This window comes from Vanellus vanellus, assembly GCF_965231255.1.
Source record: "Vanellus vanellus genome assembly, chromosome: 1".
Taxonomy (NCBI): domain Eukaryota; kingdom Metazoa; phylum Chordata; class Aves; order Charadriiformes; family Charadriidae; genus Vanellus; species Vanellus vanellus.
Window position 1 is genome coordinate 118257070 of NC_138905.1, and position 20472 is coordinate 118277541.

The following is a 20472-nucleotide window of genomic DNA, read 5'->3' on the forward strand; positions in this document are numbered from 1 at the left end:
TGTGTCACAAAGAGGTTACAAAGGAGAACAAAACACCACCCTGGGATCTTGTGGTACAATATCCTGCCAATCGAGGGCTTTATTATTCAGATTTCATTGAAGACTTTTCAGTTACATACAATTTTCATGGCTAGGGAGAGACAGAAGGGCTCTGTTAGTTTAAATGAAGCCTAGGGTTTAAAGTGAGAACTTTTATGCCCTTCTTTGCTTTGACTTTCCCATTGTCCTTAAGTAAAGCAAAGCAGATACACTGGCAGATTAAAACAGCAGTGTTTAGGTAACAGTTTCTGGGGACCATGAGAATATAGTATTTTCAAGAAAAACTGAAACATGACCGGGGACAAATTTAGAAATTAAAAAAACTCATAAAATAAGATGTCAGACTTGTGCACAGTGACACGGAAACTAACAAAGGACAGTTTGACTGCAAAATTTAAGACAGCTTTAAGTCTCAAGGAAGCATTTTGTTGTACTGATAAAATTATCAAGTATTTACTTGGTGTTTGATGATCCTTTATAAGAATATGGTACAGAACTTTACAATCCAACTTGACAAAAATAAGTAAACAAGAAGTTAAAACAAGTTAGCAAAAATTATTCTTGTGTACTGAAAATAGTGGTTTCCCATGGATTTTTTTTTCCTCATAGTTTATTAACCCTGGTGCCTACAAAAGTTCCACTGCACATCAGGAATCTGTAAGGTCTCTTTCCTATGCTAAATCCTTGATGCCTAATGCAAGTGAATTCATGCTTCATCATCTCTATCAGTCATTGCACTGGAAAGTTCTATTTTTTCTGCAGTCATCTATTTTAATAAAAACTGTGGGAACTTAATTATCTCTGGGACCTATAACCCAAGGAAATTTGATTTCCACAGGAATCTGGGGAGGGGCAAAAAAATAAATAGAGCTTTTGGATGACACTGCTGAAGCTCAAAGGGTTTAACTTCTCTTTCATTATGGAATTTGAACACTGTTGCTTACCATTGGAAAACCAAGCTTGCGAGCTATTTCTACGAAGTCTTCATTTCTCTCTTTAACTTGTGATTGCCCTGCAGCAAAGTGACTGCAGACGAAGCAAAGACTGGATGTATGAAACAACATCCGAATTGCTACTGCGCCTTTATTACCAGTGGCGCCTCCCATGCCAGTCTTTACAGTATCAACAGCAACATCCCTAAAAAAGTTAAACAACTATTAAAACTTCAAATACAATGGCACAGAAGTTAACAGCTTTAACTATGTCTGAACATGACATTATGTTGGTAAGAGAACATTTTCACATTGTTCTTTCAGCAGTAAGGCCACTGGGCTATTTTAAAAAAAAATGCCAACAGCTGTTGAGCAGGTAACAATATAACACTTCAGCTTTTCAAGCTTTCCTGGCAACTGATGAGACATTTAAAAACCAAGAAAAAAAGAATTTAAGCAACTCTTTCCCCAGAAGACAGAACAGCTCTTTTCTAGCCCCGTATGCTTCCCAGTGTGCTCGTATGTTAGCTTGCAATATAAACCAAACTGAAGGTGACCCAACTTGGGCACAGCTGTGTGTTCACTGACCTGATAAAAGGAGCGTGCTGGGGCCTGATGAACACAAAAAGGCAGACGCCCACCAACTGCTCAGAAGCCAACAGCACATACTTGTAATCTCTTGATATAGTCTTCTGCAGTTCAGCCGCCCAGAGCTTCTGATTGGTTGTGCTAGCAGCGAGATTAAAAATGCCGGTTTTAAAATAAATCAAATTAAGCAGGTATCTAAACTGTCGATCTACTTGAACAAACTTCATACAATAACCTTAACTAAACCTTGGGGTAGTCAGCCAAAGCCTCTCCTAGCAGAGACACAGGCTATGGACTGTTATGACATTATCATTGCAAATTCAGCCTCATAAAATGCTGCCTCGCTTTTCTCAACACCACAGACAACGTTAGGACCCAGGGCTATCTTTCCTGTACTTCTGAGGCTAGACTAGAGGAGCAAAACCTAAGAACTTTTCTAAGGCATTACTTCCTAGCCTAGAGTTCAGTCAATACTGGAAAACACAGAGATCTCTGTGGTCTTGAATCAAGAAGAAACTTCCTTGGAGACCTAACAGACTATGGTTTTCAGAGCTAGCAGCAGATAGAAATGAAAAATATCAAACCTGGAAACAGCATTAACTAGACATAAGTGTGAAATTAGGGGATGACAAACTGCCACTTTATCCTCAAGACAAAAGCTTGTGCAAAGGCTAACAGCGTTATAGGCTTTAGATGTTTTTTCCAATGAGTTAAAGCTTGCTAAACACCAGAAAACATGCAAAACAGGCAGACAAAACAATGGACAAAGTGAATACAATCCTAGGACTACATGTAAAAAGATTTCATCACCGGTATCACCTACCACTGATAAAAATGTATTTTCATAACCCACTCCGCTAGGGGTGTAAAATCCAAACTCCACGATAATACACACATGTATTACATGGCACACCAGTGAAAACTGACAGGAAGCCTTGCCTTATACAGATCAAAATCTGATGCAAGACACTATATAAAGGCATACCAACAACACATGCTTTTGGAACGAATTTCGTAGGACTCACTCTTCCCAGCAGTAAGAAGACACAGAGACTGCAGAACACTATAAGCATTGGAGGTAAATTCCTTCAAAGTGTTAAATGAAGGAAAATGTTGAGGGGCTGCTGAAGGTGCAATCCAAAATATGGTCAAGTACTGACTGTTTGGATCCTTGAGATTACATTACACATGATCTAAGCGATCGCAGCTTTGCTAGGGAAAGCTGAGTTGAAGTCTGCAATCCTGGCACAGAAACTGGCAGAGACAACTGGAATACGGTCAAAAATTAATCCAGGCTAATCCCAACCATTACAAAACAGGACAAAAAAAAAAATCTAAATAACATTTTACTCAAAAAATATGATTATCAACTATATTAGTACTGTATAGGTTGTATCGCCTACCTGGCATTCACAATGTTTCCTGCATTTAACTCCACCATTTCTTCAAATCCAATGGCAAATATGTCTACGGGCTTGCTTTTGCGATCTGCATTTAAATATTAAAAAAAGCTATTTGTCCTTCATAATTAACGTAACAACCAAGACTTCATATATCTATTTTAATGTTCATGATCTAATTATGAAAATCAGAGTTTTCAAGAAAAAATTGAAAATAAAGAATATAAATCCTACCTTGGAATTCATGAATACCAGCTAACTTTGGTGCATCCAGAAGCCAGTCAGTGAGTGTCTGATTTCTAAAGGCAATACTTCGAAACTGCTTCCCCCCATTGACGTTCCACGTCCCAACGCAGACTCTAATTTTTTTCGGTTTGGCATACTTATAAAAGTTTTCACACATACTCTTTAGCACTTTTACAGATGCTGCAAAAACATTTGAAAAGACATTATTTTTATATACAATGCTTCTTCAGAAAACTTGGCAATGAGATCTTTCCCTTAAAAAAATGGCAACAAATCCATGCACAGACATATAGAAAGTTAAACTGTGAAAGCAAGATGAATGCAGCTTCTCACAAGGGAAAGTACATTTGCAGACATATTACTTGTCTGGGTAAGATGCTGACTGAATGAAAGAGTAGTAATTTCTTCCAAGTAATATATATATAAATAAATAATACATAAAAGAAACATAATTTCTATGTTTTACAAATATCTGTCATTCTTTCACCCTGTGATTCTCTATGGAAACCATTATTTTTCATACATCCCAACACAGATATCTACATCGTTTTCACAGATTACATTTATGAAATTCAATCTCCATTACCAAAACAACTTACAGATATGTTAATTTCTAGAAGTGAAAAATGAATAACGTACTACCTTTACTAAAATAGATAACATACAGTATTTTATCATATTAGAGTATGTCTGTCTAACCCACAAATCTGAATTATTTTCTAGGTCAGTTGAATTCCTAAAATTATGCTTTAGTAAGGAAAGTAGGCTAGGATTCAAAACAATTAAACTCATTTCTCTGTCACACCAGCCTTTCTCTATGTCTTGTTTCTATCTGCCAGATGGGAGAGAGAGTAATGACCCAACTGTAAAGGGCATTGTGAGAAACAAACAAACAAAAAAGATTATTCAATGGTCAGACACCAGAGTTACAGAGATTTTAAAGTCCCTTCATAAATCAGCTGCATAATATACTCATACAGATATATTTCCTAATGCAAACAAACAGATCTGATATTTTTTAAAATTACACTCCTTTTTTTTTTCTTTAATCTCAGTGGAATAAAAATTGTATCAGGTGAAACAGTATTGTTGGCATTGTACTTTACCTAAGTGATACTAATTTACCTATTTTGAATACTCTTATCGTTATGACAGTGTGAGAATTGTATAAGCAATGTAATATGAAATTCTTCCCTTCACTGTGTGCTGTCTTGCAAATTGATCAGCTACTGGGCACAATATTTTCGTTCAAATCCCCAAAATAGGATGATTAGTGAGCTGTTGTTTTCTTTTTAGTTATTCTTTTGAAGTTTACAACCTTTAAGTTTGCTAAAGAATATTGGCTACCCAATTGAAATAAAAATCGGGGATTCTCTAGCCCTCATGGTTTTGAAACAAACTGGAAACAACAGAAGGACTTGGGGATGCTGGTTGATGAGAAACTCAACATGAGTCGGCAATGTGCGCTTGCAGCCCAGAAGGCCAACCGCATCCTGGACTGCATCAAAAGAAGCGTGGCCAGCAGGTCGAGGGAGGTGACTCTGCCCCTCTACTCCGCTCTCACGATATCCCACCTGGAATATTGTGTCCAGCTCTGGAGCCAACATAAGGACATGGACCTGTTGGAGCGAGTCCAGAGAAGGGCCACAAAGATGATCAGAGGGCTGGAGCACCTCTCCTATGAAGACAGGCTGGGAGAGTTGGGGTTGTTCAGCCTGGAGAAGACTCTGGGGAGACCTTATAGTGGCCTTCCAGTACCTAAAGGGGAGGGACTTTTAGAAGGGCATGTGGTGATAGGATGAGGGGGAATGGCTTCAAACTCAAAGAGGGAAGATTTAGAATAGGTATTAGGAAATGTTTCACTATGAGGGTGGTGAAGCACCAGAACAAATTGCCCAGGGAAGTTGTGGCTGCCCCTGGAAGTGTTCAAGGCCAGGCTGGACGGGGCTTTGAGCAACCTGGTCTAGTGGAAGGTGTCCCTGCCCATGGCCAAGGGCATTGGAACCAGATGATCTTTAAGGTCCCTTCCAACCTAAACCATTCTACGATTCTATGATAAAAAAAATACACTGTATTTGCTGTTTGTGAACTCTTTGACTGCTGAACAAGTCATATATCCATATACAGGCTAATCACATATAAAAGACAATGAACTGACCAGCGCCTCCTTCAGGTACTACAAGCAGATCTTGCTTGGGATCATGCTTTCCTTATCATAATCCAGCTAAATGAAGCCAAGAAAAAAGCAAGGAGCCAACAGAACACTTTATACCTTCAGGTGAGAGCCAAATACTGAGTTTACTTCTGAATGTATTTACGCACTAGGTAACAGTCAATTCAAGAAGTCCACCAAATGCCAGAAAAGCCTCCAAGGGTCCAGGACAGAAGCTACCCAAGCACCTGACCACTGAAGAGAAACCAATCCACGAAGTGTTCTAGCCACCATACATACAAGTACCCAAATTATCTAAAGGTTTAGCTGAACCCAAGGAACCCAAAATAGCATCACAGACAGCTTTGAAGATCTGCACAGATCAGCCTTTGTAGTACTCCGAGCAAGTTTAAAAGCAGAGTTTGGACTTTTGTGCTCTCCAGTTCCTTCTTTTTCTTTTGCAAATTTAGCAATTTTCAGCTTAATTGTTAAAGAGTTACTCCAAATAATTCATATTTGCTACCAAGCAGCTTTTAAGAAAAGCTGCAAAATTGAATTGTTGTCTACATCTAAGTCCTGACATCATCATGAACCCCTAATGTGAAAAATCTTACCAGGATAGAATCTAACTTTACAAGTGAACTGACAATATGCTTATTACAAACATGAATTTCATACTTTTAAACTAGGAAGCTTTTTAAATTGTAGAATGACTTTTTTTTCCTAAATTAGAATACATAAATTTAAAAAGAAAAGATTACATTTTCACCTGTTTTCCAAAATACTGAGCCAATTGTTTTTTACAGCTCCTGAGCCTCCCACATACATTATTTTCCTACACATTTCCAGTTATTTATCTTTTCAACAAAATTGTGTCTTACTCTACAACGTTAAAAATCCAATCAATTACATTTTCTGTTATTTTGCAGCAAAAATACTGTAAATGCTGTTCATACTAGGCAGGCAAACATTTGGAAATCAGTTCTACAAAGGGAATATTAATTTAAAATTCTTGGTGCAACTGAACTTGATTGAACTATTTTACTACAACATCCAAATTACTGTAGATATGTTTCAAAATATGCAACTTGTATCCAGATGAAACTCACAGTGAAATCTTACATCGGGAAGTTAAAAAATAGTTGACATGTATGACTCTTCATGAGCTATAAGCTAGGCTGATACAGTCTAGATGGTAACACCATAAATGACAATGGGACTGTTTATTCCAATAACAGTTTTTAACACTCACAAAATGTCAGTGAATCAGTTATTTCAGGTATATATTACCTGTGACTCAGATTTCATTATTTAAGTACTCAGTAAGAGTTAAGTAGATACAGTAAAACACTAACAGCAAAAGCAAAGCTAAAACGAATGTAAAGGGAAAAAATATTTAAAGCTCAAAAATACAGATTACGGATCAAATGCTTTTCCAAGGGGGGTGGGGTGGGGGAAGCTTTAAACACTTCAGATGTGTTTGAAAAACGACCTAGCCAACAACAAGTCCTAATGCTTTCTTCCAAGGATCCTCCCCTGTCTATCTTCAGTACCAGGGGCTCGTGGCTGCTACCCGAGCACAGAAGTTCAGGGGATACTGTGCACAACTTCACGATTCTCTTAAAATGGGAGATTTGCCTGAACAATTACTAAAAGCTTCCTTGTTTCTTCACCTCCTCCTTTCCCTTTGTCTTCCAAGGTATTAAGAACACACTTTTTTGTTCTCACCCAGAAACTAAGCATCTGATCTGGTTTCACTGAACCTACTTCCAAGAGGTAGCACAATGAACCCTATTAAGGCAATAGCTCAGAAACAGCTGTTTAAATTTTCTCAACACATAGTAAAATATGAACATAGGAGCATTAGGAATATTTTATTTTCGATAAAAGTTTCTGGGAACAAGGAGATAACGAAGCGTTGCACAGCTGACAAGTGCTTGCAGGTCTCCCTTTAAAAATACAGAACATGTATATAACGTATCTCGCCAGATAGAACAGCTTCATGTAAACAGCTTAAGTTACAACCAAAAGGAGAATTCCCACAAAAAATTAGAAAATTTTGAAAACAAAGTTGAAAGGATTTATGTTGCTTATGCTGCTAACTCACAATGATAACAACTAAGAGTTTTCAGAAGGTTCTTAAATTGATCTTTCATGCCATTTTCCTCTGTCTGGCTCATCTCTACACATTCTTATTACTACATAACACAACTTCATGTTCACAATATTGCTGAATCCTCCGAAGCCAACCTTTCATATTTTAAGCACCAACATCACAGACATTGGCCAAGATATTACTGCAATGTCTCAAAGTAGAAGATGAGGAGTTAACTATAAAATTCCCTCTTCAGACCTTCTCCGCGCTGTGAGTTTTACCTAAGTAGATGCTCTAATACTTTCATTTTGTGTCATGTGCAGAGGTAGCTGGATCTCAGTGATTTTGCCTGTACTTTTGCTCCACAAAACACAAGTATCAGCACATTATTTCAGATGATTCCAGTACAATGTTAACCTTTGCTGAGAGATATTACAAAATCAGTCCGTCTCATGCAAGAACACAAGCCAGTAGAGACTTCTAATGGCAAATAAGATGAAGTTACAAATTGTACTGAAGAATTTTACCTCTTATCCTAAACAAAACATTTAGACGAAACAAAAATAATGAAGCTCCCAAACCAGACAAAAAAGCAAATTCCTCTACAGCTAGAATAAAGCATTTGCAAAAATAAAACCCAAAGAATTGGTTGCTTTATTTCATAACTCACACCCAAGCGGAACTGCAACATTTTTCACCACTTGTATTTTTACTTTTCTTGTATTGAAGAGCTTTTCTTGGATTAAGGGATTTTAGGGCACAGGAATGCCAGATCCAAACACTACGAGGAAAATGTGAGCCCACAACCAAAATATTATGCAAACAGGCACAAGAAAAAAGCCAGAGAAGAACAAGAGCCGCTCAGATATTTACAGCTTAATTTACTATACTATACCTGATTGTAATGATTGCTCTGAAACTATGGATGCAGTAAGAAGGAAACAAGAAAAAAATTAGTCAAATAAGTAATTATTTTTTTAATTTTTCCAGCAATATATGACAGAACATGCTGTAATACACAATTTATTACACATAACCATTTGCATCAGTTAAAACACATCTTTTATGCTGCAAAATCTACAGAGTTCCCCAACAGTATTAACAAATTCTCTTTTCTTGCTTCATTAATAATTGATTTCTGGACGATGGAGTATCTCTCTAGCTAATTCACCACCTAGCAGACAGTGCAAAGACATTATGTTCAGTGAAGAGGGACTAATGATCCTCAGCTGACAGGAGCTGCAAATATTGAAAGGACAGCTCGCATTCATGGAGAAAGTGAGAAGAAATGAAAACTCATTTCAACTAATTTTGAGGCGAGGCCAATTTAGCAGGTTTCAGATACTGGAAAAGTTACGATAACACAAAACCTTGTGGTGAAGAATGAGAGGAAAACAGTCTTTCATGTTCCACATAGGAAATGTATAAATACCCACAAGATGAAGACTACAATTGGGCAAGAATGCTTTTTCTTGTGCTACAGATTTGCACTGAAGCTTTGACACATTTTTCTCATTCTGGGTTGAGAAGTGTCCAGGAGAAAGGGTGGGCGGGGAGAGAAGGAAAAATTAAGCACGTTATTAATCCCTAAAAATGACAATAGCTCTCCATTTCAGACACTCTTACCTGGGAACTTGGAAAGACAACTCAAATTTAAGTTCCGTCTTTGCCCAAGAACTAGCTCCTCTATTTTTTATATCGCAGGAGAGTACTCTAAACACAGCCTTACACCTGGCCCGCTTACTATTGCCCTGCCCATCAGACCTGCAGAAGGATGGGGCATGACAGTAGTCCGGGGGACCATGTAGGTTACACCTCTGTTTAGGGATGCAGGATGCTGCGGTTCAGCTCCCTGCTCTGATTAGGCAAACCACCTTCCTGTAACCAGACCACCCCTGTCCCACATGGCTACTCTGCCTAAGCAGAGTTTCGTACGGAAATCTCTTGGATTGTTAATGTAGAATTTCACCCACAGCCTGACAAGCTTTTGTGGTGCACACATTCCTAGGAAAGATGACTTCTCACAAAAAAAAACATTTTGTGATGGAAAATCATTCATCAGGAATTTGCTGATAGCTCTTGTTATCTTAAATTTTCTTCCATCACCAAAACCTCTTTTGTTCGTCAGTACCTTAGAATCCAAAATGAAGATAAATACCAGCATTCTTAAGCTTGAGAAAAGAATAAATGCTTTCCATCCATTTTAACACCATGGTGAGAATTTCTTCACTGACATGACAGATCACGTTAAGGAAGACGTTTAGCAAACAATAAACCCCCCTAATATTTTAATAAATCAGGATTTTTTCCCCAAATCCACCACATAATTGTCATGATTAACACCTGCTATAAATGGATTTGAAGAACTGAACAGAACATATCTAATATGCATCTATAGTAAAGTTCTGACAAATACGCTCCACAAATATTTATGTATTACACCACCAGACATCAACAAAATATAAACAGTAAAGAAAGTACTGCAGCATGTTAGTTTGGTAATATTAGTAAAGCAGAAGTAACTTTCATCTTTTAATAAGCCAGCAGAACACAAAATAGCAGTTATACTTTCCAATATTGCTTTGAAAACAAACTCCATACAGCTTTCTTACACCAAATAGTTATCAGACAGATTAAAATCCTGAAAGACACATACCGCGTAAACTGCTGGTGGTTAAGAGAGCCCGTGCTTTATCTGCTAAATCACTATTTAGGGTATTTCCCAATAACAAAACATCAATGGCCTCCTGCTTGGAGCTATCAAAAAAGTTATTTTGAATCGTTCTGGTCACAGAACGAGCACCATCCTTCAGCTTTCCAGCCTGTTAGGGAGGAACATGTATAAAATATTTTATGTTGGACACTGCTCACAATAACATTGGCAATATTCAGTAACATATTTGTAAACGGCATTAATTATTTTAAAATCTAAGGCAGTTTTCTTCTTTAAGTGTTAAATAAAGTCTTCTGAGACTACTGTACTATGTGTGCTTGCCCCCCACACCCCCTCCAAATGCTAAACAACACAGTAATTCTTTCAAGGCATAGCTAACAACCAGATTATTCCAGTTTAAATTATTTAAAGTAAACAAAATACTGCAGGGAGGGGAGTATTTTTTCCCCCCCTAAACCCTTGGTCTTTGAAAATTAAATGGATATAGTGCTATGTTTAGACCATGATACAGGATTTTGGGCTTTTCCCCCAAATAGTGAGAGATGAGCAAGCACCTGAGTACAAATGTCATGATACATGAATATGTACGTATATGCACATAGGAGCATATTAGTTCAGAATTCACATTCTGAATATGCATGTTAAAAAAGGGATAGCTTCAACTTACTAAGACCCCTTAACTTTTTAAGTAACATGCAAGTCTCATGCAGTATCCCAGGAGGAACATAGATACTAATCTATAGCTACATACATATGAAGACACTGTCATTGCACACGCTGTACACAAGTGGCACGACTGAACAGTGCTCCAAAAGAAGAGTCTCCAACTACCCGAACTAAACAAGAATCTCCAAGAGGTGTACTGCTACTACAGACATTCTTTGTGGGTCAGACACCTAGAGGATAATGTAATCAACGTGTCATGCAGTCTCGTACTTGATTCAAAAATCAGCAGTGTTAATCTGCGTACACAGCACTGACAATGATTCCACAGACACAGAGACATTTTCTTGATTACAGGGTTTATTGTGCCTTATGCACTTATGTGTATTTCTGCCTGTGAGGTGTATGTCAACACGTGCTATTACATTTATATGAAATGTAGACTGTAATCCATCAGGGATGCTGCATGGTATTATCTTATTATAAAAAAATATTCGAAGTTCACAGCTTGCAGTGTTCGCGAACGTCTCTTAAATGCATAAGAAAAAAAGGAAAAAAGGCAAAAGCTTATGAAAAATATAAAACCAACGCATCATTTAGTTCTACGAATTGCACCAGACAACAAGAAAGAAATTACTCTTTTGTCAAGGATAAGTAGCAGTAAATTGGCACCATGATTTCTGGGAGACAATGTGGATGAGGTGTTGGGGAGCATACTATTGCAATAGGATTTTAATAGGATGCTGCTCCCTTTCTGTCAGAAAATGTGTAACTTATGACATGATCCAAAAAAACACACTCACCATTCACATATCAGGCAATTAATTGAAAGGAACCCAGAGAAAGCAAAAGAAAGAGTAGGTAAGGAGTTAGATGTAACGAGTATTATAATACTTTAAAAAGGACTGTTTTTCAGTAGAAGTGTACATTAACACATTCAACATCAAAATATTTTTTCTTCTATCCCAACATTCCATATTTTTACTTCTAAGTTCTCTTGGACTTCAAAGAATGGAAACATTTCAAACATCAAACTTTTCATTTGAGAAATAAGAATAAGAATTGCGACTTAAGAACTACATTTTAAAATATACTATCAGAGTACTCAAGAAGGTAACGAGTAGTGACCTGGTCAAGTTTCATTGCAAGAATAGCAATTATTGTATGGCAAATATTAAAGATCTTCTTTGAATAGATGGACTTTTATGAGGGATGCTGTGTTTGATTTATGAGCTGTGGTACTCATTAAGAGTTGTACCAGGGCAGGGGTGCCTGGGACAAGGACTGACTATTCTGTCTTATTACAAAGACAGCAGAATAAATGTACTCTGTATTTCACAGATTAAAAAAGGAAGTGTAAATACAGTAAAAACATTTTACAAAGTAAAAACATCTAAGTAGCCAAATGAATGGCAGAAAAGTATTAATTTAGGAAAAGAAACAAGTAAGGTTGAATGAGAAAGTCAGGAGAAGGGGAGACACCCCATGAAATACTTACTGTAGTTTTCCTGATGGTCTGTGTGACATTTTTGTAAGAAAACAACACTAAACATCTTTAACCAAATTCCACTCTATACTAAAATACAAGCAACTCCCAAATGAAAAAGTCTTGTATGCACCAATTAAGGGTAGAATAAGCAACAAGTCTATTTTTCTTGTTATGTAGCTTACTGCAATGCCTTGTACATGTGCAGACAAGGACCCTGATATGGTTTGAATGAACAAGTGATGGAAGAACAAAACAGACTACGAGAATGGTATGAAAATAAATTCTTGAAGGAACTAAGGACAAAATTTGCTATGGTTCAGCATCTGTTTGTCTTGACAGGTATCACCTGATAAGAGAGAGAATTATGGAAACAAAAAAGCAACCTTGTTAGAAGAAAAATAAAGGACAGAAAAACTGAACAACTCAGGCATCAACAAGGACAAAAACAAGTTGATGAGAAAGAGAACATTACACTGTCATGTAGTACGGAATTGTTCACAACATTAGAAAGCAAGGTAGAAACAGAATTTGAGGTTTTTTCAGTAACTGCAAAACTAAAAAGAAACAGCTGGAGGAGCATGCAAACAAAAGACACCCAGCTGCAACTTGGTTAATTTTAACACTGTTAACAAACACTAACAGCATGAACAACATCATCCTGTGAAACACATTTTAAGAGAAAGGAGATACAGTGAATGAAACTGAAACAATAGGAGGCAGATGTACACGGAGAAAAATGAAAATATTCAAAGAAACTAAAGCTGATTTGAATACACATTTTTCTGAAGTATGATCTAAAGAAATAAAAGTTTCGAGCCTCATCCTTTCCTACGGAATGGTGTTATATGGGAGGCATGGGCATGAGTGAGAAAGGTTGTACTGAAACAAGATCTGGTTATCAACACAGCCAATGTTTTAGTGTTAATTTTTTTTGGTTGGTTGGTTGTTTTTTTCGGGATTACAACAAAAACACATTTTAAAAACCAAAATCTCGTAGTTGTTATATTAATGACATATTTTTTTAAAACCCATACTGAACACTGCCAAAGCTTTTAATAAAATGTACTTTACCTTAGCTTTTCCTTCAAGGGCTCCAGTTCCAGCATAAATTTTACTGACAGAATCACCATTCACAGACCACATGGATCGGAAAACTTCCTGAAAGCGAGTAACCAACTGAGGTTTCTCAGCTAATCCTAATACCTCCAGTTGTTTTGTTAGCATCTGCAACAGTTGAAGACAACATTTGCAAAAGAAAAACCTTCAAATGTATTTATTAAAAGGTACATCATAATTTTTCAGCATAAATGCACAAAAAGAAAGATCTTTGGTTTATAAGTATCATTTTGAACAAACTGACACCATGTCACGTTTGAAAGGCTGCATCATACATATAACTTAAGCACCAGCACTTCATTTTCTTTTAAAGATAGGCAGTAATATAGGAAAAGAATTCTATAGTTGATTTGTAAATATTTTAATCTAAAAATTCACTAGTTACACGGTAAGCTATTTTTGGTTCTCAAGTCTTTTTACTTACATAATTTAGAATTAGAGCAATTCATATTCCTCCCCAAAAAAGTTTAGTACCAAACACACTGACCTCTATTATGAAATGCAGTAGCAACAGAGCTCTGTGATGAGTGAAATCGCAATGGTTTCTGTCATTCACTGTTTCATGCGTAATACACTGTAATCTTTACCCCTTACAATCAATATACCTGAATTAATTTTCCACAATGCAGTCTACATTAAATGCATTTTAACTGTATACATATTATATATGTAAATGTATTATTTTACATTTAAATACATTACTTAAACGTAGCATTATGCTCATGGCTGTAGAATGGGACATTGGACCTTGTTTGAAATCCTGGTTTATGGAATCATGATTATTTTAAGAGAGTCAAGTAAGTTTCTAGTGTTTGTGGCTACCAACATAATACTGAAAATAAATACCAAAAAATAAAACTAAATAAAAAAAGCTGTTTTCAAGAGTTTTTAAAAATCTTTAAAACTTTGAGGTGTCTAACAGCAAGAAGGAAGAGTCTAAAATGATGAACATAAAAATGACATAAAGGCAAAATTCTGAAGGTTGGGCAGGAACTAGGAAAAATTACAAAAGGAAACTTGCAGGCAAAAATTAAGTAGAAATAAACAAGAATCTTCAGAAATTGGGTGCTTCATCTTGTAATTTTAAGTGGTCATTCACAGCTCAATACTTGTTATATGAAGTACCTATCATGTTAAAAAAGTAAGAATTTAAATACCTCATTTAAATAGATTTTTAAAATTAACTAAGCAGCTCATGAGGATTCACTGTTTTCCTTCATATTAAAGAGTTTTATACTTTTATATTTTAGCTGAAATCATACTTTAGCTCTCACCAAGGAAAAACTTGGCACACACGATCTAAAAATAAAATGATGATATTTAATCCAGTTCTTAAAAGGATAAGAAAGGAAAACACAGAGCTGCAAAGCTAAGTTTGCCATATAAATGCTATACCACATTAAGAGCGTATGAAGATTTGTTCTTTTGCCATAGAAAACTACTGTATTATCAGTAAAACACAAGAGGCAATGTTTCTCATAGCTCATTTAAGAGAACCTAATTGCTTACTTAAAGATTGCACTTCTATCTGCAGTGAACTGTTAAATTCCAACGAACACATTCAGGACCAGGAAAGGCTTTAAGGTAATAATTTGTCTCTCCCATGATAAAGTCGAACAGGACAGACAGATACACAAACTACATAACGCAATACAACGCCGTGAGATTTTCAAAACATGCCACTACTCTTTTCAACACACAGTGAACTAAAGAAAAGCAATAGAATTCTAAATTCCACCAGAATTGGTATAATTAGCAGGTACTAAGAGATGTGTTTATTTTTCTTAATTTTAGTATATTAAAAGGCACGGCCCCCTACGGTACATGCAGAGCTGAAACAGTGGAAAAAAAAGGCATTAGATCTCTCAGACTGTGTTGTATCTGCTACAGTATGTACTGATGTTGAATGTTAAGAGAAAAAAATTCAGAGTACTTGCATAAGGGCAAACAGTTCAGTATTCTGTTTGACTAAAACACCAATGAACTGGCAACAGTATTCACTAGGTAAACACAGCAGCAAAGCACTACATATTCCAGAATCAGAAATGTTTGTTCTACAGCCAATGGGTTTTGAAGTCCTCTCAGAAATTCCTCCTATAGACACTAAACCAAGAGCGTTTTAATTAAATAAAATTCAGAAAACAAAAGAATAATCCTTTTACTTAGGTCGACATTAACAGCACCCGTAATTTTTCATTTTTAAACATGCTAAGTATTTTATCTTTAGGACTCAAACTTAGTTTATTAAGATGAGTGGAGCTGTCAAACGTTTTTCAGAACTACTCTTATAGCCCAATCAGTACTATTTTACTCCATCAATTCCTATCAGGTTCATGTGTTCAAGCTCTACTGTATAAGCCTGCAGGCTAGAACCTTTGCTTCAATAGCAAGCCAATGTGCTGAAACACAACCCTGCCGGAGGACTTAATCCCATGGTTAATTTCCAACTACTCAACCTGAGCAGGGCCAAAGCCTCAACCATGGTATCGTCCCATGAAGAATTCACAGCACAGTGCTGTGAAAATATGAATGCACAGCACTGGCAGATGCTAAAACGACTAATCCTATACGCTGCAGAACTTCATCTAGTAGAGTAACTGTGAATGCCAGTGTTTTTGTGAAGGACTACAATATTACTACCTCTTCTAGAATTGCAAGCCTGACCCTTAACAGACATAAGAAACTGACACCTAAAAAAGAATGAACATTTTTCACAATGCTGCATGACTACTGTTTAATTACAACTAGTACACAACTACTGTTTCTGTAACTACTAAGATCTGGAACAAGAAACGTATCACGCTATAAATCAAACTGCCACCTACGAAACACTTTCAGTCATCTTTCACAGGGAAGGTAACGCTACTTTTACAACCTAATTGCTACAGAAGCATCAGGAGTAGCTGTGTATCTGGACACTGTTTTTCCTACCTCTAAGCCAAAGAAAGCCTGCACGCTGTTTGTTCTATCCAGACAGTCCAAGCAGTTTGTTCTGACAGTACCGCTTTGAGATCTGTGCCAAGGACAACGAGAGACAGAGAGAGAAAACAACTGAAATAACTCGTTTAACACACATATCATCAACAAAGACAGGGACATCAAGATCTGAACCAGAATAGTATATCAGGGCATTGTCAGTGCAATGTTACTGTCATCGCAAGTATGTTTATAAATGCGTCAGCAATAGAGGGTTAGCTCCAATAACAGCAGTGAATTTTGCAGCAGTGTTCACTATACAAAACTAATATATTTTCTGCAAATAACACGAGTCTTTCTTCTTCAGTTTTTCTCAATTCTACTTGCTTGCTCAGTTAACGGATTGTTTGAAAAGAAAGCATAATCCTGCATAACACAACTAACACACTTCCCAAGAATCTGAGGTAAATAATAACTCTTAGTTAAAACAAAAATGGAAAAAAAAATTATGACAGTTCTTGCATTTGTTTATCTAAACTAAAAGTAACAAGATTTTGTGATAAAACTAAAGCCAATTTCAACCCCTCATTACTTTCTCTTTCCTCCCCAAATAAAAATGAAAAATAAACCCCTCCTCCTTAGCTCAACAGACGCTTGAGGCCCTCAGGCACCCTGAGCTGCTCCCCCTTCTTTAAGACAAGCCCATTAACTCATGCTATAAAGCTCTCAGAAGGACCATATTAGGCAACATCCATGTTCTTCTTGCCTGGCTGTGAGTACAAAATCCTGATGGCTCTCCCAACGATACATACTTATTCCTTACTTTCATCATTCCCACTACACACTTTGTCCAATAAAGTCAGTAACGCTTCATCACATTTACTTGGAGATCTAACCACAAATTGTAGGAAGTTTTGAAGAACTTTCAAGATTGCTTTTTTCATTACTACCTCTGTATTTGATTTGAAATACAAAGCAACTTGCTATCTGTGAAAAAACAGGCAAGTCCCCTGACATTCTTCAAAGGAGATGGTCCACGAACTTATCAAAAATTGTCAGCGTATCTTTTAACACCACAATTATTCAAGCTACCACAGGTCACAGCCTATTTTGCTTTCGTTCTATTGACAGTCTTTTTCATGGGTGACAATATTATTTGAATCTCCAACACGATCAAATGGTGTTCTCCCAACACAAAGTGTCACACAACTTTTAAAGCTTTTTGGAGAGTGGTTAGTGATGTTTTGAGATGGAGACGGGACCTAAGCACCCTCCCATTAAATCTAATCTTATTCAGGCCTACTAAAACCTGCCTCTGGGGGATTTAATCCCACTGCCAGGTTAGAGCACAGAGTGGCACTGGAACCCTCTTCTCCTCTCCCACTGCACTAGAAGATGAAACCTCACTGCATGCAGCACAGTCCCCTCACTCAACAATTCTCCTTCTCATGGAGAACCTCGCTCAGCAGTTTGCTCTGGTATTAATTAACAGAAGGAAGGGTGTGGAAGGGAGAAGAGCAGGAATGTTGCCTATTTCTAGCCCTGTCACCCTTTTCCTGCTGAGATAAGCACAGCCCTTGCTCTAGGAAAGGGGTGAGGAAATAGGGACAGAAGCACAAATACAGCAGGACTGGGAAGTACAGAGCAGGGCAGAAAACATGCATTCCATTCATATTCTGTGGAGAACTGAATCTCTCAAATGGAGATCCAGGTGCAAACAGATTTAGAAAAAGATTGCACTGAACATCAGCATTTACAAGAAACAGAAAATGGTATGCTCCACCGCTGAGGAAAATATGAACGATATTATACAGGAAGATGGAAAAATATTCATTCTTTAATCCCATGTGGGTGCACCCATGAAAAAGGACAATTGCCCATTTTCACCAAAATCATGAGGTCAAAGGCCTGAAATTATGTCATGTCTCAGACATTTTCCACTAAGATTTTTAGAGCGTATTCCGAATGAGGCAAAATTTGAAGAGTAAGTGACTCATATTTTGGTGGTTGAGCATCATCTTGGATACAATAAAAACACAACAACAGAAGTAACATTTTTTTCTCTTCTCTTTTTGCTAAGGGTTCAAAAGCATCCCAGAATCATAATTTAATTTGAAGAAATTTACAGAAGGTATACATACAAACCTTTTAACTTCCTTTCCATCAAAATAAAAAAATCCACACTCCAAGAATTTCTGGACTTGAGGTTTAAGCACACTGTGTAATTTTTCTGCCTTTCCACCTTTAACCATTTGATGATAGTCAAAGTTCACCATTTTGATATCAGCTGAATGTTCAGATGCTTTCAAATGGCTCTGACATTGTAAAAAGAGAAGAAAAAAGTATAAACATACCAATACCTGAACATACAGTAGTATAAGCTAAATAAGAGGCTACAAATATTTTTAAAGCTGTTTTATTAACTATTTTGTTTATTACATGCTTTCTCTTATGTAAAATGAAACCATTTTATCACTATTGTTCAACAAATCACTCAGAACTGACTAATACTTCACCTGTGTTTTTTCTTTTTCTTGTCACAAAGTTGTTTTTTTTCCTTAATATACTACGGGTCACCAAGACAGTCTACAGCCTCTTCTACTGTTAAAATGCTTCAATTTGCAGAGTTATTTCAGTGAAAACACCTTTCACTAACAGGCACCATTTCACATACACCTGCCAGCAACAGGGACTGAGTAAACACTCGATAAACTACTACTGAAAAAAAACAGACAACTTATTTAGGTTGATGTAGAGGATGGCTTGAGCAAAACTTTCCTTAACATTCCCTGAAAAATCTTGAAGCGCTCACACAATCTTTGTCAACAAAGCTGTGATCTGCATTGAGCATCAATATCCATCTGGGAGCACTAATGTCTCCTACCAGGACAGCTGGATACAGAAAAGATACTAGTGAATGGCCTAAGATACTCACGCATTATAATACAAAGGGAAAAGGAAGAAGGGAAAGGGAAACAACAGATGGCTATTGACATGCTCTCTAGCTTCTGAAATAATTTCTGAAATTGTCAGTGTTTATGGACTACAACGTGACAGTTATTTTTAACCTAACTAGCAGGAGTTCATGAAAATGGCCACTTACAGTTAACATCTTCGGAACAAACATTTCTATTTAAACATAAAAGCTGCTTCATGATTAAATTGATAAATTAATTTGTGATTTTTTTAAAAAAAATATTAAGGAACATATTCAGGAATTCCAAGGGAAATATTTTTAAAAGAAACATCACAGCATTAAATACCACAAAGTATAATTTATTTATTCAACACTTTTACAGTGCAAAATATTTATTTTATAAATAAGCCACTACTAAGCATGAAATATGAAAATAACTGCAAATCCCTTGACACTGCCTATGTTGCTGTTACAATTTTTCAGTAAAGTAACCAATCTGAACATAATCAAACACTAATTTTATATAGAGTTTTGAAAAATCCATTTCACATTCTGTATCTTAAGCAGTACTTTTATGATAAATACAGTTTTCACCACAAGTGGTAGTTGCTCCAGCGCACAGCATAACTGTTTCATTTTTCAAAGCCTATATAAAAGCTTAATCGCAAACAAGCAAATTCCAAGAATATGCATCGTGAGAGAACTGTCATACTTACTTGAAAAGCTTTGCTAAGCATGTGCTCCCCTTCTTTCGCCCCAAGTAAATTTACAATAATTTGCTTGCCATATAAATTTTTAAGAGTTTGGAAATGCCTGTTAACAGAAGAAAAATTCCACACATTTTCTGGCATGAAAAAAATTAACACTGACTGAGATGTTGCAGTCTGGGTACTGGGTACTCTAATAACTGCCTCCACTGGGTACTCTAATAACTGCTGCAAGTCTTTTATTATGTCATGTCCAAACAAATCAATGTAAGTCAAAAGTAGCATACAACCATTGACTGCTATTTAATTAGGATAATAGCACCAATTTAACGTTATGCATTTAGTTAAAACCATAAGGCTGTGAAGGTGAAGTGTCATGGCAGGAATAAAATGAAAATATAAATTTTACTTTTATACAGCAGCTGGCAAATACAGGTTATTCAATGTAAACATGCTATAATTTTTGTTTGCAATATAACAAAATATTTCACAATTTTAAATTTTCTTCAGACTTTTCAACAATGCACTCAAAGGCACA

The 20472-nt window shown here is 36.5% G+C and overlaps 1 protein-coding gene across 1 annotated transcript in view; it reads right to left on the reverse strand.

The window, feature by feature from the left end:
• The window catches only part of SYNJ1 (synaptojanin 1), a 68289-nt gene that overhangs the window by 29927 nt on the left and 17890 nt on the right, over positions 1-20472 (reverse strand). Inside the window, exons 7-15 of the mRNA XM_082480685.1 lie at positions 19944-20040; positions 18456-18625; positions 16326-16407; positions 13350-13502; positions 10109-10274; positions 3194-3385; positions 2963-3047; positions 1560-1700; positions 984-1176 (exon numbers count right to left, since the gene is read on the reverse strand). Of these exons, the coding sequence (XP_082336811.1) occupies positions 984-1176; positions 1560-1700; positions 2963-3047; positions 3194-3385; positions 10109-10274; positions 13350-13502; positions 16326-16407; positions 18456-18625; positions 19944-20040 (1279 nt within the window). The remainder of the gene's footprint in view (positions 1-983; positions 1177-1559; positions 1701-2962; positions 3048-3193; positions 3386-10108; positions 10275-13349; positions 13503-16325; positions 16408-18455; positions 18626-19943; positions 20041-20472) is intronic.